Source organism: Piliocolobus tephrosceles, chromosome X (genome assembly GCF_002776525.5).
Source record: "Piliocolobus tephrosceles isolate RC106 chromosome X, ASM277652v3, whole genome shotgun sequence".
NCBI lineage: Eukaryota > Metazoa > Chordata > Mammalia > Primates > Cercopithecidae > Piliocolobus > Piliocolobus tephrosceles.
The window spans coordinates 86,651,024-86,673,390 of NC_045455.1; the positions used below are offsets into that span (position 1 = coordinate 86,651,024).

General features: G+C 41.7%; 1 protein-coding gene across 3 annotated transcripts in view; it reads right to left on the reverse strand.

Annotated features, from left to right (window-relative positions):
* MTUS2 (microtubule associated scaffold protein 2) overlaps positions 1 to 22,367 on the reverse strand; it is a 640,565-nt gene that overhangs the window by 187,760 nt on the left and 430,438 nt on the right. For all 3 annotated transcript variants that reach the window (XM_031934947.1, XM_031934946.1, XM_026454233.2), the window contains one exon: positions 4,455 to 4,616. In XM_031934947.1, the coding sequence (XP_031790807.1) occupies positions 4,455 to 4,616 (162 nt within the window). The remainder of the gene's footprint in view (positions 1 to 4,454; positions 4,617 to 22,367) is intronic.

The window sequence follows — 22,367 nt, forward strand, 5'->3', positions numbered from 1 at the left end:
TATGTCAAGATGGCCTGAAGTAACTGAAGAATCACAAAAGAAGTGCAAATGCCCTGCCTCCCCTTAACTGGTAACATTCCACCACAAAAGAAGTGAAAATGACCGGTCCTTGCCTTAAGCGATGATATTATCTTGTGAAATTCCTCTTCCTGGCTCATCCTGGCTCAAAAAGCTCCCCGACTGAGCACCTTGTGACCCCCACTCCTGCCTGCCAGAGAACAAGGCCCCTTTGACTGTAATTTTCCTTTACCTACCCAAATCCTATAAAACGGCCCCACCCTTATCTCCCTTTGCTGACTCTCTTTTCGGACTCAACCCGCCTGCACCCAGGTGAAATAAACAGCCATGTTGCTCACACAAAGCCTGTTTGGTGGTGTCTTCACACAGATGCGCATGACAGTTGATATGTTTACAATTTTTTGTAATCTACAGGTTCCCACGCCTTCTTCGTTTTCCCCAAAGATGTTTGGTTTTTATTTGTCACACTTTGTGGTGTTGTTGCTCTTGCCGAGAACATCAGCGGGTGTGTCCCACAGAGCTTCCCAGAGTCTAGGTTTGCTGATTCAATCCCCATGGTGTTTTCTTTTTTTTTTTTGAGACGGAGTCTCGCTCTGTCTCCCAGGCTGGAGTGCAGTGGCCGGATCTCAGCTCACTGCAAGCTCCGCCTCCCGGGTTTACGCCATTCTCCTCCCTCAGCCTCCCAAGTAGCTGGGCGTGCTTCTCTGCATTCCTTTGTATTTCTAGTAAATCAGTGGTTAACTCCAGAGGCTGCACCAAATCCATTTCTCCCCTCAAGACTAATTCCCAGGTAATGTGTATATATTTCCATCAGGACACTTCGTAATGTCTGGTGATTCTTCATACTGATGAGCATTGCTTTTATCAACTCATTCATCAGAAGCAGCAAAAAGGGCTGTGTAATCATGTGTTTTGTATCAGCTGCAATACTTTTATAAAGAGAAACTTCCCCCTCACCAGCTATTTGGTTATCTTGAGATACAGACTGAGTAGGAGAAACTACTAAAAGGCTTTTCTTTTCCTTTATTTACCAGATTTTAAAATAATGAGGTCATTTCCTAGCATCTTTCAATGTGACTAGTTTTGGAGGGTTTTGTTTTGTTTTTTGTTTTTTTTTTATCATATGCCCTCATGGATGGGTATTAATCCATTGTAAATATTAATCTTATTGATATTCAAACTCTTTTTCAGTTTTTCTTCTGTTTTTTCTTTTTTACTAGCAGGAGCTTATTCAGGTTGACCCTTAAGTCCTTTCAACAGAATCCTCAGTTTTTATATTCTCCTTAGCCAGCTAGTATGGCAAGATGTTCTAGGATCTACATTTCCTGTCCTAGACCTGAAACACCTGTTTCTTCAAGGCTCCCTGTCTCCCTCTACTGGGAAGTCCATTTAGTCATCACAACCTGGGCTCTAGGGGCGCTCATTATGACTGGTTTAGTCACCACTTTCCAGTGGATAGAGCTGAGAATATTGTTTTAAAGATAAATTTCAGATGAGTTCTGACTTTATCCTATAATACCCCTACCACATTTATCCCATAATACACACATTCAGAATAACAGTAGATGCAGAATCACAATACTAACACTACAACCAATAATTTCAGATTTTCATTACAATTATTTCTAAATCTAAGGTATATACCATTGAGAATGTACTTCTCTGTATGGTTTACGCCATCAACGGGCTATGCAATTACTTCCATTTGTTTAATTTCATCTTTGAGTTTTAGATATTACTTTTTAACATTTAGTGTATAATTGTGTAAAATATCTATGTAATTTCAAATCTACAAAACAAGGTGCACTCAAAATGTGTCATTAGGCTTTATCTCTATTCTCTCCTTTTATTCCTTCTTTCACCCTGAAGGTCATCATTTAAAAAAAAAAAAAAAAACTTAGCTTATTCTTCTATTGCTTGTTCTTAATGTAAGTTCATATATAACATTTTCCTATTGTTTAGATAAAACATAGTCTACTACATTTTTTTCTCCATCTTTTATTCCTCAATGACCTCCTGGAAATATTTTCTAGTAATGTTAATACATAGAGCTATTTCCCCACTCATATAACAGCTACATAGTACTGCATCCTGTGGATATACCACAATCTGTACAGTAAGCCCCCTACTAACGGACATTTGAGTTGTTTTCAGTCTTTTTCTACTTCAAAGAGTGCTGCAATGAATCACTCCATGCACTGTATTCTTGTCAGTCTACCTTTGGGAAAGACTGCTCTGGGTGAGACTATTATGTCAAAGAATAAATGCACATATGATTTTTTTGTTAGATACTGCCAAACTCCTCTTCCTAGTTGTACCATTTTATATTCCCACCAAAAACATATGAGAATGCCTGTTTGCTTGCAGCCTCACAAACAGAATATGTTGTCAAACTTTTGGATTTTTGCCAGTATAACTGGTAGGGTGTTGGAATCTATTGTAGTTTCACTTTGCATTTTCTTATCAGTGAGGCCGATTATTATCCCTTCATATGGCTAAGAGCCCTTTGCCTATCTTTTTGTAAGAAGTGTCATTTCAAATTCCTAACCCATTTTTCTACAAGTGGCTCACAAAGTGTAATTCCTAGTCTAGGGGCACATCCTAGTCTAGGGGCACCGTCTGGGAATTTGTTAGAAACGCAAATTCTCAAGCCCCAAACCAAACCTACTGAACCAATAACCCTGGGGACAGGGCCCAGTAATCTGTGTTTTTACCAGCCCTGCAGGTGACACGGATACACTAAAGCTTGAGAAACACTGGGCTATAGGGTTGATTCAACCACAGTGTTTTAACTTACCATAGAGTTGTCTAATTATTTTATAATTAAACCAAGGCCAAACTGTTAATAAATTGTAGCTGCAAGATTCAAATGCCATGTGATATCCATTCATTCATTTGTTGATTCAATAATTAACACATAGATGTTAAACACCTGCTGTGAGTCAGTCACTGTGGCAGGCAATGAGGATGCTGTGTTAAAACAGACACAGTCACCACCCCCAGAAGCTTACCTTCCCCCGAGGAAGAACAAAAACTAAATGAGCCAATTTAAGTCTTAACAAAGGGAACTGCAAGATGCTGCTAGAGCAAGAGGTTCCAGTTAGTCTAGTGGTCAGGGAGATGCAAAGTAAAATAACTTTGCTATAATACTTTACTCCCATCAAGCGGACCAAAATTCTAGAAAGGGATAACACCTCTTCCTAGCAGGGATATGGGTGGAGCCTCTCTGAAAGGCAATCTATCCATATCTATTAATGCATCGAACAAAGCAATACCACTCCAGGGAACTGATCCCACAGAAACAATGCCACCCACTCAAGGTGTTTATTGCAGCACTGTTTGTTGTAGCAAATACTGGTTGCAAAATGAATGCCAACTAGTGAAGGAATGACTGAATACATCATGGCATATCCACAGCATGCAGCCATTGAAAAGAATGAGCCCTACCATGGCCAAGAGTATTTCTGTGACCTACACTGCGTAAGGAAAGCAACACGTAGAAAAATTGATATAATGCAGTCTCATTCAAAAATACCTATAAAACTCATATGTTTATATATGTATATACATTGATATGATGATACCTTGATACAAGCATAGGAAAAATATGGAGGAATAAACACTGATATGGATGAGCCATCTATGGGGAATTAGGGCTCAACATTCATTCTACCATCCTGATAAATGTGCCTTCTATAGTGCAGAAAAAGAAAAGCTAGGAACGAGATACACAAACATCCTTGCAGGCAAAGAGATGCACTTGTGGGAGGGATGGGAGGAGAAGCACAGCAGGGGCCACCCTGGTGCTGCCTGGGCACTTTCTGCTGACAAGCACCTGTGCTAGTTACACCTTTGAATCAGCTGAATTCTGCAGGTCCAGTCACTAGCTTTGTGCGTATGCACAGGTGGGGCACGGGGATCAGTTTTGCTGGACTGAACCCTGCAGTCCAGTCTAGAGCCAACCCTACCATGGGAGCCGTGGATCCATCCCTGGATCCTAGCTTTGGAGATGTGAGCCTAGAGCCAGCAGAGGCATGGAGCTCCCGGACTGTTGCAGAAACAGCACTTCTCTCTGGGGCTGTGGGGCTCATTCCCGGAGGCGCAGCCTGGAGCTTGCTCCTACAGTCCTTGCAATGATATTGTGAGCACCCGCTTCCCTGAGCCAAATGCCAGTTTGCTTAAAATAGTTGGTTCTTGCTTTCTGAAACGGAAACTGTGTGATTCAAAGGGTTACCAGTCATGGAAAGAGTGAGAGGCAGTTATGAGAATTTAAACATGAATACATGAAAGTGCCTTAAGAGCAGTGGTATTACGAACTATCATTTCATCAATCATCCCTTCTAAATAGCTGATGTACACAGGGGCTTTCAAAAGACTTTTTATTAATGCAGAAAGGGCACTCCACCAGGGAGCCTCTCCAAGGCACAAAGTCTTACCAGCGGGTGTGGAAGTGGATTTTGGCGCTGGAAGTAAACTCCTGCGGGGTGCTGCCACACTGGAGGACGCCGGAGGGGCCACCCGGCCGGCCCCCTTGGGTGTGTCCTTAGAAGGCAGAGATGCCTTCAGAACTGGCTGTTCTTCATTCCCAAAGGTTGTACCTGTGGGAGGCAGACAGTGCGTTAATTATAACTTCATGAAAAATGGATGGAGCCCTCACCATTTGCATTTGCCAACCAATCCTACTGCCGTCATCTGATTTAGAACTTGACCTGATTCTTAGTGAGTGACCTTGAATAGTATTTTTCTGGAACCCTATGTGGAGAAGAACTCCCTTTAGTCACTGCATAAATGTCTGTCACACAAATCCCGTGCACCAAAAGGGGCTCCATGAAAACGAGGAGCAGCCTGCATGCCCGCACACACACAGACATACATAAACACACACACACACACACACAGAGTTGGCTTATGTGTAAATGTATGTGTATATAATAAACACTTATTTGATAACTCAGAGAATGAACAGCCTTTCATTTTTGAAACACAGCGTGAATGATGCAGGAGAAGTGAGAAGAGGAATATACACGGTACCATGAGCCCAGGAATTTTATTCAGAGCCCCTGAAACCCCGCTTGTCTGGCCCCCAGAAGAGGAGGCTTGGGATGAAGGTAGACGGGTAGGGAGAATGGGGACAGAGAATCTCTCTGAAACTCAAGCAAGCTTTCTGTTTCAAAAGCTGAGGCCTCACCAAACTGGGAGGACCCTGAATTAGAGTCTAGTACTTCCAAGGTAGAAGACATTTATTGATAACTGCAGTCTACTAGTCAGTTTAGAAAGAGCCTCTTTATCATCCACTGCTCTGAGACTCCGAGGATATGGCATACTGGGACTGTGTTTGTGTCAAATTTAAATATGCAGAGTTGTTTGGCTTAAACTTTTCTTCTATATCTTTCTAAACCTTGTGGTCAATATATTTTCAATCTCTTAAAGACAATGACATAATTATCTATTCTCTGTTAAAGGGTAAGTCTTTCTAATATACTTCTGAGTACAGCTGTGAGGCTAATCTATTAATTTAGAGAGGCTGAATGCACAGAGATGACCGCTTGTTTGGAATAAAACAGTCCAGTGGTAGGAATATGACCATCTACCATGAAAAATAAGCCATGACAGCTGGAAGAAGTATACGACATTTTAGCAAAGGATTAAATTTTTTGTTTTTATCCTTTTCAAAGGTTAGTCTAAACATTTTATTTAGATAAGGCCTGCATAAAAATGATAACATTATTAAAATGGCTTTAGTGTTCGTAACATCCAGGCATTTTATTCAACCATTTAGAGTAAGAGATTGTTGCTTTTCTCCCTCTTAACACCCGAAATTCTGTTTAAAATTGTGGACATTTCTGTTGTTTCTAAAGAAACGCATATTTAGGAAGAAATCAAAGAATGTACTATTTCTTAAAACAAGACCTATGCCCTATAGTTCTTTTAAGGTGTTGTGCAAGGTTTTTAAAATAGTTCTACATAGGACTAAGAGAATGTATTTGACCTATGCAAAGAAAACAAATGCATTCAAACTCCACTGAAAGGATCTGCACTGTATCTTGGGTGTCAGATAAAAAATAATGCAGATAAAAAGTGTGTCTGATGCAAACCTAGCCAGGAAAAGCAACACCATGAACTTGCAAAAACAGTGAGCCTCAGCTTCTGAATTATCCAGTGGATGCACCCGTCCAGTGCTAGAACTCAGGGAATCTCTCAGGGGTTGGATGATATTTCACATGGGGCATGGCTCAACCATTAGAAATATTTCACGAGTAATTATCTGATGTCTAGCCTCCTGCTGACATACTGCCAGAATAATCTGTTCACTGAAATGTGTAGCAGAAGCTGAATTGAGCACAAAACCTCTAACACAGAGTCTTTTATTTAACAATTTATGAAAATTTCTTAAGAAGAGAAATATTTTGTATCATCTGTAGAGTTCAAATGCACTTGTATCAAATCCTCTTGCATCTGGCATCATTCTCTTACATGAAATTTATTATTCTGTGAACACGTCAATTTAGAGATTTGGCTGCTCTCCAGGCTGGGAAGTAATTCATCTGTTTGAAGTACAAGTATCAGGGAACTATATACTTCCCTCTGAGGGAGGGCTTGAATTACCAAAAAATAAAATAATATAAAACACAATTCTTATCTATTACTGTGGGAGACAGCTGGCAATAAACAGTTCCACTCTTTGAAAACCGGCTTAAGTTGGCTGGTAATTAAAGATGCATTATTCAGTAAAGGAAAAGCACTCTGAATTTGGAAATGGCTGTTGAATTCTATAAATGCTCCATGTACTTCACAATAATGCTGACAACATTAAACCATTGCCTGGTAAGAGGAAGAAAACAACTGGAAATAAACTGCTTGTGTGCGCCAGAAAAATGTTCTGGAGAATTCAGCCAGTGGAAATGGTTCATGTGGCTAATTCAGTCTTTTCATTCCCAATCAATCTGAACCAACTCCAGCCTGAACAACCCAGGATATCTACCTACCCTTCCGCTTGACCACAGTGCAGCAGAAACATCAGCAAAGGTGGTTTGTGGTGCAGATCTGGGAGCGAGATGGCTAGGGTTTGAATACCACCTCCTCTACCTATCGCCTCTCTTGTATCACAGTTTCTTCATTCATAAGCAGGGATAATGATAACCTACCTCACAGAGCTGTTGTGAGAATTAAAGGAGCTAATGGTAGGACAGTTTTTTTAAAGTTAATCTAAGAGTTGATATGAAAAAATACTTAGTATCTGATATATAGTATGCTCTATGTGTTAGTTATTAATGTACATACTAATTTTAAGTTCTAGGGCAAAGTCATTACAACAAATCAGTTTTTCATGGGAAAACCACTTGGAAAGTATTCAACGATTAATATCAGATGGGCTACTCGAGGTGAGAAGAAAGAAAAGGATTGAGGTCAATCTGATAATACCTGTAGGATGAAAGACTAAAGAGAAGAGAATATGATTGCCTTAAAAATGGATGATATACAATTTCAGACGTAGAAAAAGGTGAAGATAATAACACTATTGACCATCAAGCTTAGGAAGTATGAAACATCATCAATTGCATTGACAGTGAAAAACTGCTGGGATATAGGGAAATGTGCTCAAGTTTCCTGGATATTCAAAATTGCTTTCCAAATTGCTTGTTGCAATTCACATTAACCAGAGATAGTAAATGTAGCATCACTGGATTTTAATTTTGGCAACTGGTTTAATTTTATTAACTGGTTTTAATTTACACGTTTCTGACAGGTGGCGAGATTCGAGATTTTTTTCACATAGTTATTGGCTACTCAAGTTTTTCCCTTCCATAAGATGCCCATTCATAACTTTTGCCCATAATTGAGGTGGTTAGCCTTACTTCTTTAAATAGTCTGGACACAATCTTTATTGGATTCTATACTGGGTATCAGTATATTGGATATTGATATATATCAAATACTCTCCCAGTCTTTGGCTTGTCTTCACACTTATGGTGCCTTTATTCAGAACTTTCTCATTTTACTGCAATTGATTTTCATCAGTCTTTCCCTCCTGATTTGTACTTTGCCTGTCTTAGACTTTCAATCTCTCTCCTGAAATCATAAAGATGCTCTCCTATGTGCTGTTTGAAAAGTTTTAAAGTCCTATTTTCACATTTACAGCATCAATCCACCTAGAATGGTACATGGGGAAGAGACTAAATTTATTGGTGTTATTTTCTACATAGCAGCCCGCTGTCCCAGGCCTTTATATTAAATAGTCTAACTTCCTTGCATTATCTGCTGAGCCAGATGTTACATGCCAAGTTTCCATCCAAACATGATTTACTGGGGCAGACCCACAAACAATCCCACAATTTCAGTACTTAACATAGCAAAAGTTTAATTTGTGATCATGAATCATCTTTTGCAGGTGCTCTGGACGGGCTGCTGCCTTGCGTGCTCTCCTTGGGAGAATTCAGGGATCAAAGCTCTGTTCATCTTGAGCTTTTGCCCTACTATGGATCTCCTGAGAACTTAACATTCAGCTGGTAGACAGAGGAAAATGAACTGTTCACAGGAAGATTTCATGGGCCATGCCTGGAAGTGGCATGTATCACTTCTGCTTTCAGTCTACTGGCTGGAACTCAGTCACAAGAGCCAGCAAGGGAGGCTGGGAAATGTAGTTTAATTTATATCTAGGGGAAAAGGAAGTGGTGTGATGAACAAATATTCACTGTATGCCACATGAGGCTGTATTTCTGAGTTCTCTATTCCATTTCATCGGTCTATTTGTCTATCACCGTGCCAATACTATACCACATTTATTCACTACAATGTAAGATCAGTCCTGGTATACTAAACCTGTATAAGACAAATATCACAGGCCGGGCGTGGTGGCTCGAGCCTGTAATCCCAGCACTTTGGGAGGCCGAGACGGGCGGATCAGGAGGTCAGGAGATTGAGACTATCCTGGCTGACACTGTGAAACCCCGTCTCTACTAAAAAATACAAAAATCTAGCCGGGCGACGTGGCGGGCGCCTATAGTCCCAGCTATTCGGGAGGCTGAGGCAGGGGAATGGCGTGAACCCGGGAGGCGGAGCTTGCAGTGAGCTGAGATCCGGCCACTGCACTCCAGCCCGGGCGACAGAGCAAGACTCCGTCAAAAAAAAAAAAAAGACAAATATCACAACCTTGAACTTTTACTTTAAAAACTGTCTTAACCATCTTTGGCCCTTTAGTTTTGCATATAAGTTCCAGAATCAGCTTGTTAAGTTCCATGAAAAATGTCAACATTTTCAACACAATTAAGTCTTCTTTTCCCAACTGCAACTTAATTCAAAGAAGAGCAAGCACAGACGTAAAATCAGCAAACATGCTGAGTAATAATTATACCCGAGGACCACGTTACATGATAGAGATACAAAGAAGGCTTAGTATCATGAAAAAATAAACATCAAAACAAGTGGCTCCAAAGAGGGGCAGCACTCCTCCACTGGGGATCAACATTTATGAGGATATTTTGGACTGAGGCAATGCTGGCAGTTAGTGGGTGGGGTTGTCAGAAGTTAGTGGGTGGGCTCTGTTTAGAAGACATGCAGAGAGGTAAGAGACCACAGAGAACAGAGGTTAATAACTGGCAGTTAAAGGGTATGAAGTAGACAGAAAAGGCATTTCCAATAAACAATCATACGTCATTGAAAGAATTTCCTTATACTATTCTTTTTTTTTCTTATTAATTAATTAATTTATTTATTTATTTATTTAATTTTGAGACGGAGTCTCCCTCTGTCCACCAGGCTGGAGTGCAGTGGCACAGTCTTGGCTCACTGCAATCTCTACCTCCTGGGTTCCAGTGATTTTCCTGCCTCACTCTCCCGAGTAGCTGGGACTACAGGCACCCACCACCATGGCCTGGCTAATTTTTGTATTTTTAGTAGAGATGCGGTTTCACCATGTTGGCCAGGCTGGTCTTGAACTCCTGACCTCAGGTGATCCACCCGCCTCGGCCTCCCAAAGTGCTGGGATTACAGGCATGCGCCACCGTGCCCAGCCCCCTATACTATTCTTAAATATTGAGCTGATTGGTGGCCAGCTCATTCTCCTTAATTCCCTTCCTGTACCCATGCCAATGGGACCCTCTGCTTCCATCATACCATTTTCCCCAAAGGATGAAGGTATTCCACTGCTCATAGGAACTAAAGGACTACAGTCTTTTGCTTCACTGCTGAACAGAGATCATCTTCTGTATGTCTCTGAATCATCACATCATCAACTTACCATTTGGAAGGTAAGATCTCCTTCATTAGAGTAAAATAAAAAGTGTATATATATATATATATATATTCAGTAATATATATGTATATATAACTGAAAAATTGCAAGGTTATATATTCCACATGATTACAGAATCCAGCTGGGTCCAGTTCAATACGTAAACCAAATCTCTCTATAATTTTCTCATTAAACTCTTAGGACAAACATGCTCTTTCAGCATCAAATCCGTGGGGAAGGCGATCTTCTTATTCTCCCTCCAGTGATAGTTCCTACAGTTCATTCCTCACAGTGTGTAGACACCCTGAGCTGATCAACTGCATCTATCAAAATCTCATGGACTTGAACTCCTACCTCACACCATAATTTGTTTTAAATTAGCAAAACCTGATTCAAAATAGATCTTAGATCTAAATGTAAGAGCTAAAAATATAAAACTCTTAGGAGAAAACATAGGTGTAAATGTGAATGATCTTGGATTAGGCAATGGTTTCTTAGAATGTGACATCTAAAGCTCTAACAAGTTAAGAAGAAGACACATATCCCACTCCTAAGTACATACCCAAAAGAAATCAGTGTATTGAAGAGATCTCTGCATCCCATGCTTGTTGCAGCACTACTCACAACTGCCAAAATTTGGAAGCAACCTAAGTGTTCATCAGCAGGTGAAGGGATAAAGAGCATGTGGTACATCTATACAATGGAGAACTATTCAGCCGTAAAAAAGAATGGGGGGCCCTGTCATTTGCAACAACAGGGATGAAACTGGAGGTCATTATATTAAGTGAAGTAAGCCAGACACAGAAAGACAAATTTCTCATGTTCTCACTTATCTATGGGAGCTAAAACTTAAAACAACTGAACACATACAGATAAGAGTAGAAGGACAGTTATTAGAAGCTGGAAGGGTAGTGGTGGGTGGGAGCAGAGGTAGTAGGGATGGTTAATGGGTACAAAAAAATAGAATAAATAAGATCTAGGATAACAGGGTGACTATACATTTAAAAATAACTAAAAGAGAATAACTGGACTGTTTACAACACAAAGAATAAATGTCCGAGGTAATGGATACCCCATTTACCTGATTTGATTATTATGCATTGCATGCCTGTATCAAAATAGCTCATGTAACCCATAAATACACATACTATGTATCCACAAAAATTAAAAATAAAAATATTAAAAAAGAATTTCTAAATCTATAAAACAAAAAAACTTAAGAAGTGAATGGAATGCAATCAAATAAAAATCTGTGCTTCAGAGGACACTATTTAAAAAGTCAAAAGAATTCACAGAATTGGGGAAAATATTTGCAAGTCATATCTGATAAGGATCTAGTTTACAAAATATATAAAGAATTTTTATCAGCTGAGCATGATGGCTCACACCTGTAATCGTAGCACTGTGGGAGTCCAAGGCAGAGGATTGCTTGAGGCCAGAGTTTGAGACTAGCCTGGGCAACAGAGTGAGACCCTGTCTCTACAAAAAATAAAAAAAAATTAACTGGGTCATAGTGGTAAACAACTATAGTCCCAGCTACTTGGAGTTGGAGGATCTCTGAAGCCCAGGAGGTCAAGGGTGCAGTGAGTTGTGATCACGCCACTGCACTCCAGCCTGGGTGATAAAGTGAGACCCCGTCTCAAAAACAAAAGGAATTTCTATAAATTCACTAAAAGGCCAAATAACCCAATTAAAAATGAGAAAGGGATCTGAATAGACATTTCTCCAAAGAAGATCTACAAAATGGGAAATAAGTACATGAAAAGGTGTGCACCTGTCATCAGGGAAATGCAGACCAGAACAATGAGATACCACTTCAAACCCAGTAGAATAGCTACAATTAAAATACAGACAATAAAACGTATTGATAGGGATGTGGAGAAACTGGAATCTTCATACATTGCTGTAAGAGTATAACATGGTGCAGTTGCTTTGGAAAAGAGGTTGGTAGTTTCTCAATACGTTAAACATAGAGTTGGCTGGGCACAGTGGCTCACGCCTGTAATCTCAGCACTTTGGGATGTGGAGGTGGGTGGATCACAAGGTCAGGAGATCGAGACCATCTTGACTAACACAGTGAAAACCCATCTCTACTAAAAATACAAAAAATTAGCCGGGCTTGGTGGCAGGCACCTGTAGTCTCAGCTACCCAGAAGGCTGAAGCAGGAGAATGGCGTGAACTTGGGAGGTGGAGCTGGCAGTGAGCCGAGACCACGCCACTGCACTCCAACCTGGGTGACAGAGCGTGACTCCATTTCCAAAATAAACAAACAAACAAAAAAACCCCCACACAGTTACCATGTGATTTAGCAGTTCTGCTCCTAAGTATATGCCCAAGAAAACTGAAAACATATGTTCACATAAAAGCTTGTACATGAATGTTCACAGCAACATTATTCACAAGTCAAAAAGTGAAAACTACCCAAATGGCTCCCCATCAACTGATGAATGAATACACTAAATATGGTATATCCATACCACGGAACATTATTCAGCCATAAGAAGAAATGAAGTGATGATACATGCCATATAACATGCATGAATCCTGAAAACATTCACAAAAGGACAAATATTATGTAATTACACTTCTATGAAACGTCCAGAATAGACAGAGAGACAGAAAGTTGATCAGTGGCTTTCAGGGGTTGGAGGGAAATGGAGTGACTGCTAATTGATACAGGGTTTCCTTCTGAGGTGATTAACTATGTTCTGGAATTAAATAGGGATGGTATTGTATAACCTTGTGAATATACTGAAAAGCACTAAATTATATACTTTAAAGAGGTAAATTTTATGATACTTGAATTACGTCTCAAAAAAAAAAAAAAAAAAAAAGTCTCAAAGGATTTTTTCTCTAGATCCCCTGGCTGTAACAAGTTCCTTAAATTGTGATTCAGCTCTTCACCTCTCCTCTGAGAGACTCCTAGTGCTCTTTTCTGGTGACGTTTTTATTCCTGTTCTCTGTCCCCTACCCCTGAATTGTGACTATAGTGAATTCCAACCAATCTGTCACAGGGTTCTTCTGTCTTCTGATAGTATATTCTTACATAATACTAAAAAAAGCATTCCTCAAACCTACTATTACATCCCATTCATTAAAGCAAAATGTCCAAGCTCCCGGGTAAGGAGGGTGATAGTCAGTTCCTCCTTAAACCCCTTCACTTTTCTCTTACACTCCTGCAGAATGAGGCGTAAGTCTGAGCTGCTCTGGTCCTACATTACTGTTATGGTTTGAATGTGTCTCCTCCGACATTCAGATGTTGCCAGCGTGATAGTATTAAGAGATGGGGGCTTCAAGATGATTGGGCTATGAGGGCTTTTCCCTCATGAATGGGATTAAGGTCCTTATCAAAGAGGCTTCACATAGTATTTGGCACCTGGCCCTTCCTCCCTGCTTCCACATTAATTCTGCCATATGAGGACAAAGTTCTTCCCCTCGGAGGGTGCAGCCCTCACTAGACAACCAAACTTGCCAGTCCCTTGATCTTGGACTTCACAGTCTCCAGAACTGTGAGAAAGTAAGTTTCTATTCTGTATTAATTACCCAGTCTATGGTATTTTGTTATAGCAGCACAAAGAAGACTGAGACAGCTGCTGAAAAAGGAAGACACATGCAAATTCAGGCCAGAGAAGCCTGTGCTAAGGGAAGAAAAGTCTCTTGCAAAATTTTTGGGACTGGGAGGAGGAAGCTAGATTCATAGGTCACTTGATATCCCCCTACAAAGTAATGAGTGATTCCTATTCAACCGCCTCAAAAGGATAGTTGATTGTGACTGAAGTTCGAGTGAGAATTTAGGATTTCTGATCCATATTTGGTGCACTTTTCACTACTTCATTTATTGGGAATACCAATAACTCAGCCTAAACTCTCCAAAGAAATAATGGCAACAGGGTATAAACACTAACCAGACCAAAATGAGGTTCTTAAGGAAGAGGAAGGCTGTAGAAGAAAAGCAAAACAGTCATTCAGAAGAAGATGGCATCATAGCCAAACTCTAAGAAACAAGTTTCACTGACTTTGAATATCAATATTATAATCATTAAATTACTCTCCTGACTTTTTTTTTAAACAATCCTAGGCAATCAAATTGTATAATGCTCCGGCTGCATGATTAGCTAACTGATGCATATTTCACTGACTTAGCAGCATTTATCACTTGGTGATAATATTTAGCTTAATTATTAAAGTATCAACTGAATGTTTTACTTCCCCATTCTGCATATTTTAACCAAAGTGTATATTTTTCTTTCTCACATTAAAGGCCTAAAGTAAATCTGAGATCTTGTCATTGCAGCAAAGCTATTTATTTCTTTTTCAAAATGAAATATTTGACTAAGAAAAGTTGAGATTCCACAGAGAAAAAGTTAGATATGAAAAGTTTCAAATTCTGGATCTCTTTCAAAGAGGAAGCATTAAGACTAACAGTAGGGGAAAGTTTTAAAAGATGGCTTAAGCACAATAAACCCTCACAGCAAGCTTTGGTGCTTATATAAATCCTTATATCATCTATCCATGAAACATCGATTGGTCACCCTTGATGTTTCAGGCACTGTGCTAAACCTCAGGGATAAGGAGATGAGGGGTCTGGTCTATAATCCCCAGAAGTTCGTATTTCATATGACTGTGTCCATTTGCAGAAATTCAGGCAAGATACAGTCAGCATCGAACAAATGCTGGCTGATGTTATTGTTATAAACCCACACTTGGCAAATCACTGACGAACACGTGAGCTGCCTGGTCCAGCAAAGGAATAAGACAGAAACACAAACTCCAATAAACAGGAAGAAAGTGAGCATATCTTAACAGTACCAAGAAAGAACAAGAAGAGCCCAGCCCAAGGGGATATGGGCAGGTACTCGCAGAGACACTCAAGGTGGGTTTTGACAGTCAGGTGGGACTTGGATCTGTAAAGACAGGGAAAAACTGTGAAGGAGAAGGGATGGCATGAGTAAAGACCCAGCATTAGGGAAGTGCATAATTGGCAAGGACTCTGGTTTGATTGAAAAGTAAAATTCGGGAGGAAAAATGGAAAATTCAGGAAGAAAGACAGATGGAGGAAGATAGTAGCAGACTCCTCTCATAACCTCTCACTTATCAACCTTCACTCAGAAGCTGTTGCAGGGACAGAAAGTACAAGCTAGGCTGTTGCAGGGACAGAAAATACAAGTTGCCAACAGTGGATGCTGGCAGAAACCGAGAAAAGACGAATCCTTTACTAGGAGATCAGGAAGCCAGATGCATTTCAAAGATTTATTTCCAGTCCTATTTTTAAAGGCACAGACCACAAGGATGCTTAAAGTTACTGGCCCCAGGAGAATTTGAAATAAAGAGGGCATCTTTAATTTTAAATTTCTAACTTTACTTTCAATAGCAGAATGCCTCTGAAACTCTTCAGTTTACAAACTTGGTTGGGTAAAGTCAGTAACATTTACAAGGGACAGAGAAGATGCTCTCTGATGGTGACAGGTAACAAGGAAGATCCCCGGGCTTGCCCTGAGAGCGTGCCACAGCTCCCTGATGCGGCTCGCCTGCCCGCCATCTGCTCAGGTGGCTGTGTGCCTGTCAGAGGGCCGTGCCAGCTTCAACAGCGATCAGATGCCACCAGACGCAGGATAAGGAGCAGCAGCTGCTCGACAGAAAGGGCCTTGTGATGCTGAGAGCTCCCAGGGCCAGCCGCACCGGCTTCTGTACACACAGGCAGCGTGTGCTCACGCTCGGGGCATGGTACCAGCCCCACGTGCCTGTCCACACTGTTCCTCCCCATAGGGAGAGATGAAACATCAGAGAACTAGAAACCCAGAGAATGCCAGGGGGAGACCTCAAAGAGGGGGAGTTCCAATTTGTACCTCTCCACCTCCATCCCTTTTCCCAGAGAGTTTCTCTCTGCTGAACTGCTTAGCCCTTAGGGATTTGCCATCACTGAACGGTGCTTGGCTCTGACTTGCTTGGCTCTCAGAAGTAGTGCTAGAAGCTTGCTCCATGTTTTGTGACAGGCATGCGGCAGAGGATGCTGTCCACCGCACCTGAGACCTCCCTTTGGGGCCAGACTCCTCCTGAGAGGGGTGCTTTGCCTCAAGGGCACCATGAATCTTTCAACACATGGTTTTTTGCTCTTTGATTAGGCTGTCTCTAGCAGGTCCCTGTGGTATGCATTTTTACAACAGTGGTAAAAGCACTTAATAACAGATCTGCCCCCTTAAATGGTAAGTATGCAATCCTGCTTTGTTAACTCTAGGCATAAACCTGTACAGCAGCTCTCTAGAACGTATTCATGCTGCATACATGGAACTTTATACCCAATGAATGGCAGCACCTACACCTCCCCTTCCTGCAGCCCCTTGCAGCCACCATGCCACTCTCTGCTTCCATGAGTTTGGCCTTTTTAGATACCTCATGTAGTTGAGACCACACAGTATCTGTGCTTCTGTGACTGGCTTATTTCACTTAGGATAACGTCCTCAAAATTCATCTATGTTGTCAAAAATGGCAGATTTTTCTTCTTTTTCAAAGGCCCTATGGTATTCCATTTTATGTAGGTACCACATTTAAAAACAATCCATTCATCTGTTGATATTCGTTTCTACATCTTGGCTATTGTGAATGGTGCCACAATGAACGTGAGAGTGTAAATATCTCTTCCAGACCCTGATTTCTTTCTTTTTTTCCTTTTTTTTTTTTTTTTTGAGATGGAGTCTCGCTCTGTCGCCCAGGCTGGAGTGCAATGGCCGGATCTCAGCTCACTGCAAGCTCCGCCTCCTGAGTTTACGCCATTCTCCTGCCTCAGCCTCCCGAGTAGCTGGGACTACAGGCGCCCGCCACCTCGCCCGGCTAGGTTTTTGTATTTTTTAGTAGAGACGGGGTTTCACCGGGTTAGCCAGGATAGTCTCGATCTCCTGACCTCATGATCCGCCCGTCTCAGCCTCCCAAAGTGCTGGGATTACAGGCTTGGCCACTGCGCCCGGCCCGAGACCCTGATTTCAATGCTTTTGAGTATATACCCAGAATTGGAATTGCTGAATCATATGGTAGTTCTAGTACTAATTTTTCAAGGAACCAGTGAACTGTTTTCCATAATGGCTGCACCATTTTACGCTCTGACAGTATACAAAGTTCCTATTTCTCCACATTTTCACCAACATGCGTTATCTTTTGTCCTTTTAATAAGAATCATTTAACAGGTGTTAAATGTTATCTTTGTGGGGTAGTATTCATTTTGGATGTGCTAATGTTAACTCTGGCTTCACATCATTTTCTTCCCTTTGCTATTTCTTTTCATGATTTCCTTATCTATTTTTTTTAAGTTTTACTTTATTTTTTTGACACTTGAGGAATGTAAAACCAATAAAGTTGTCTCTGATTTACATTCTCACTCCCTCCAGTCTCAGCTGCCTTTTAGGAAGAGCAATGATGGCTTAAGACAAATTAGCAGCTTTGTATCCACTCTCCAGTAGGGAAAGGCAGATTCTTCTCCAGGAAGAGACTAAACTATGAATGTGACCTAAAGACAAATGGCCACTGGGGAATGCCTGTTAGTTGTTAAGCTAATATTTTGTCAAGTTTAATTCTGACCTGACTATATGTATTAATTTTATTATATTACACTTGTAACTGAGCATGCTCCTGAGACACTGTTCTGCCCCTGTCCAATTCTGGAGCTCATGTTCTTGCAGTTGGGGATAGACAATAAATATAAAACAGCATAAAGAGAAGATAAGGCAGGAGGATTGCTTGAAGCCAGGAGTTTGAGACCAGCCTGGGCAACATAGGGAGGCCGTGTCTCTACAAAAACAAACAAAAAAGTAAAAAGCTGGGCATAGTGATGCACCTGTAGCCCCAGCTATTCAGGAGGCTGAGGTAGGAGGATTGCTGAAGTTTAGGAGTTTAAGGCTGCAGTGAGCTATGATCGCATAACTGGACTGCTGCCTGGGATCCTGGACAACGGAGAGAGACCCTGCCTCCAAGAAAGAAATAGAATAATTATGGAATAGAATTCCATAGTATGCTACACATTGTGAAATGCCATGAAAAAAAACAGAGCAGAGTGTGGGGTAGAGGTTGTGACTGGGGAAGGCCTCACCATGGAGGGCTGTGGAAAGATAAGACTGGAAGGAGGTGAACGAGAAGACAAGAGAGGAATGAGGGCAGGGCTCAGGCCAGCAAAGGGGCGAGCATGGCTGCCACAGACAGGAGGAGAAGAAAGCAGAGAGCCAGCAAAGGGGCGAGCATGGCTGCCACAGACAGGAGGAGAAGGAAGTAGAGGATTTGATCTGAATGGTGATGAGGAAGACTTGGAGGGACTCAGAAGCACTGTGAAGACTCGACTTTCACACACACAGAGTAAAATGGGAGTCACTGGAGGGACCTGGCTTGACCCTCAGTCTCTCCCTGTCCTTTGACTGCTTCCTAAAACTGAGCTGAGCATCCTTTATCTATTTTCTCAAAAGCCCTCTTCCTCAAATCTGCTGTCCATGTTAAAAAAAATTCTCTTTTCTATTTCATAAAAACTTTCAAAGAGCTTATTATCCCTTCCTCATTCTTGCTACTCATTCATTGCTTAAATTTGATGCCTATCACCCACCGGGGCCTGTTGGGGAGTGGGGGGCTTGGGGAGGGAGAGCACTAGGAGAAATACCTAATGTAGATGATGAGATGATGGGTGCAGCAAACCACCAAGACATGTGTATACCTATGTAACAAACCTGCACTTTCTGCACATGTACCCCAGAACCTAAAGTACATAAACAAAAAGCTGATGTCTACCTTCAGATTACCTTCCTTAGGATTCTAAGTGATCTTAGTTACCAAATACAACAGTCTTTCACCTGTTTTCATTTTCCCAGCTGGTGTGCAGCACCAGAAGCTTCTGAGCACCCCCACTTCCTTTGACTCAGTATCCCCTTCCTGCCTCCCTCCACTCTTTCTTTCTCATTCACCGGATGTCCTTTCTCCCTACAATCCTCAGATGCAGGCCTCCCTGCTGGTTCACAGACTTTCTTTTTTTTTTTTTCCCACGCCCTCGCCTTTGGGGGCTTCATCCCTTGGATCTCATGATATCAACCATGAACCCATGTGATTCCCACAGGGTCGTAGAGAATCCCGGCCCATCTTCAAGGAATCAGTACCACACTGTAATGTGCCCGCTGGAACAACCTGGTGAACTTTCAAACTCTACATGTTTACTTACTCAATTCATGCATTTATTCAATAAACAACTGCTGAGAGCTCTGGGCCAGGCCCTGCCTTAGGCAGGGGACACCGGGAAAATGTGGGCCTGTCTTCACATAACTTACATTGCAGCAGGGGTGACAGGCCACAAACAAGTCCAGACAAAATCACCACACACTGTGATCTGTTATGAAAAAACACAAGGGACAGAACTAGAAAAGGCACTCAAGGGTGGACAAGGGGAAACCCACTTTGGGTGGCGTGGTTGGGAGGACTTCTTGGAGGAGTTGGCATTTACAACAAACATTCCTCTCAGCTGCACCCACCTCCTTTATTTATTATTGACATCATTGTTACAGAAACCTAGAAATAAAGCATCAGAATCATCCTTGAACGTATCTTTCCCTTGTATATACCAAGGCAAGCCAGTATGCTTGTTTCCCTTATGGACTTCACATGTAAATCCCCTCTCTGCTCCTGTGAGGAGCACCAGGTTAGCCCTTGGTGCCTCTTGCTGAGACAACGGCAGCAGCTGTTCTTTTCCCAGCGCTTTCATTCAGTTCATCCTCCTCACTGTGCCTGTCATTCTGTCTGAAACACAGATCATTCAATGTAGTCTTCTAAATAAAACCTAAACTGTTCTTTCTGGCATCTGATTCTTTCCCATCCGATTTCCTGCTACCATATAAGGCACAGTGCAAACCCCAGGCAGGTAGGGTTTTTTCCATCTCGTGGCTTCCTGTCCTGCTTACTTCATACAAGGCTGTGCTTGAGATGTCCACTGCCCAAGCAAATAAATTACTGGCTGCAAATCTGTGCCATAGGGCCACTGCTTCCTATCATAGCCACTTCTTTTGCCCAATTCTTGAACCCACACTCTCTAAAAGCTTCACACTTTTTGCAACTGCTCCAGGGAATGCAGTCGCAGTGGGCATGACCGAGGTGGGCCATGTATAGTTTAAAAGTTAGGAATCATCTATAATATAGTGTGATCACTTTCTAAAATTTTTGAAAACAATATGCAGAAAGATAAAAATCAGAGCTTATCAAAATTTAGTGGTTTTATTTGGGGAGGAGGATAATTACTGCCAAAGCACCACTAATCTTTTCCCCAAGAGAGGGTGTCATTTACCTAATAATTTTCCTCTGTCATCATTCAGTTTTTACTTTAGGTTCATCATAAGCATTAATCTCTGGGTTTGACAAAGTTTGAAAGGCTAATAGTTAAGTGGTTAGGGCTGCTTGGGTTCAGATCTCAGCTCTGTCTCTTACTTGTGTCTGACTTTGGACAAGTTGCTTAATCCCTCTATGCTTCATTTCTTCATCCTTAAAATGGTGGTAAAAGTGGTACCTAATTATTGGAATTGTTGTATGAAAAGAGTTATTAGAGTAAAGTGCTTAGAATATTGGCTGGAACGTATCACCACTCAGTGGAATTGCCACTGATGTCACCCCCATTAGCACAACATGGAGCCTTAGTCATAGCCCATCCATCTTTTGACTTTCCTTTTCTTCCTGCCCCTGGTCCTCCTATGGCTTCATATCTTTCCAAGGCAATAATTACCATCGCTCTCGGTGGTCTGACTCTGAAGAGGCAACCCTAGAGAACGGCCGTGCTTTTTCCATCTGTCTTTACTCAGCACCGTAAGTCCGAATGAAAAGGGGAGAAACACATGGGATGCTGATTTGGTTTTGATGTGTGTCCCCACCAAATCTCATGTTGAAATGTAATCCCCAGTGTTGGAGGTGGGCCTGGTGGGAGGTGTCTGAATCATGGCAGTGGATTCTTCAAGAATGACTTAGCCCATCTCCTTGGTGATAAGTTCTCATGAAACCTGGTTTTGTAAAAGTTTGTGGCAGGCCCCCTCCTTGCTCCTGCTTTTGCCATGTAAAGTTCCTGCTCCCGCTTAGCCTTCTGCCATGAGTGAAAGCTCCTTGAAGCCTCTCCAGAAGCTGGGCTGACATCAGTGCCATGCTTCCTGTAAAGTCTGTAGAACCATGAGCCAATTCAATCTCTTCTTCTAAATTTATAAATTACCCAGTCTCCAGTATTTCTTTATGGTGATACAAGAATAACCTAATATGGAAAACTGGCATTGAGGACTGGAGTATTGCTATAAAGATACTGAAAATGTGGAAGCAGCTTTGAAACTGGTTGACAGGCAAAGGTCAAAAGAGTTTGGAAGGCTCAGAAGAAGATTGGAAGACAAGGGAAAGTTTGCAATTTCTTAGAGACCATTTAAATAGCTGTGCCCAAAATGCTGATAGTGATATGGACAGTGAAATCTAGGCTGACAAGGTCCCAGATGGAAATAAGGAGCATATTGGAATCTGAAGCAAAGGTCATCCATGTTACAACTTTATAAAGAACTTGGCTGCATTCCGCTCATGCCCTAGGGATGTGTGGAAGTTTGAACTAATGAGTGATGATTTATAGTATTTGGTAGAAGAAATTTCTCAACAGCAAAGTGTCTAAAGTGTAGCCTGGCTGCTTCTAACAGCCTATGCCCAGATGTGGGAGCAACTAAATGACTTAAAGTTGAAACTCATATTTAAAAGGGAGGCAGTGCATAGAAGTGGAAAATCTGCAGCCTGGTCATGTGGCAGAGAAAAAGTAGAGACGAATTCAATCAGACTATGGAACACCACTTGCTAGAGATATCTGTATAAATAAAAGGGAGCCGAGTGCTCATAACCAAGGCAATGGGAAAAAGACTTCAAACACATTTCAGAGACCTTCATGGCAGCCCTCCCATCACAGGCCCAGAGGCCTAGTAGGGAAGAATCGTCTTGCAGGCCAGGCCCAGGATCCTGCTACCCTGTGCAGTCTTGGGATATTGCTCCCTGCATCCCAATCACTGTGGCTCCAACCTTGGCTCAAAGGGTCCCAGGTACAGCTCAGGCTGCTGCTTCAGAGGGTGCAAGCTGCAAGCCTTGGCAGATTCCACATGG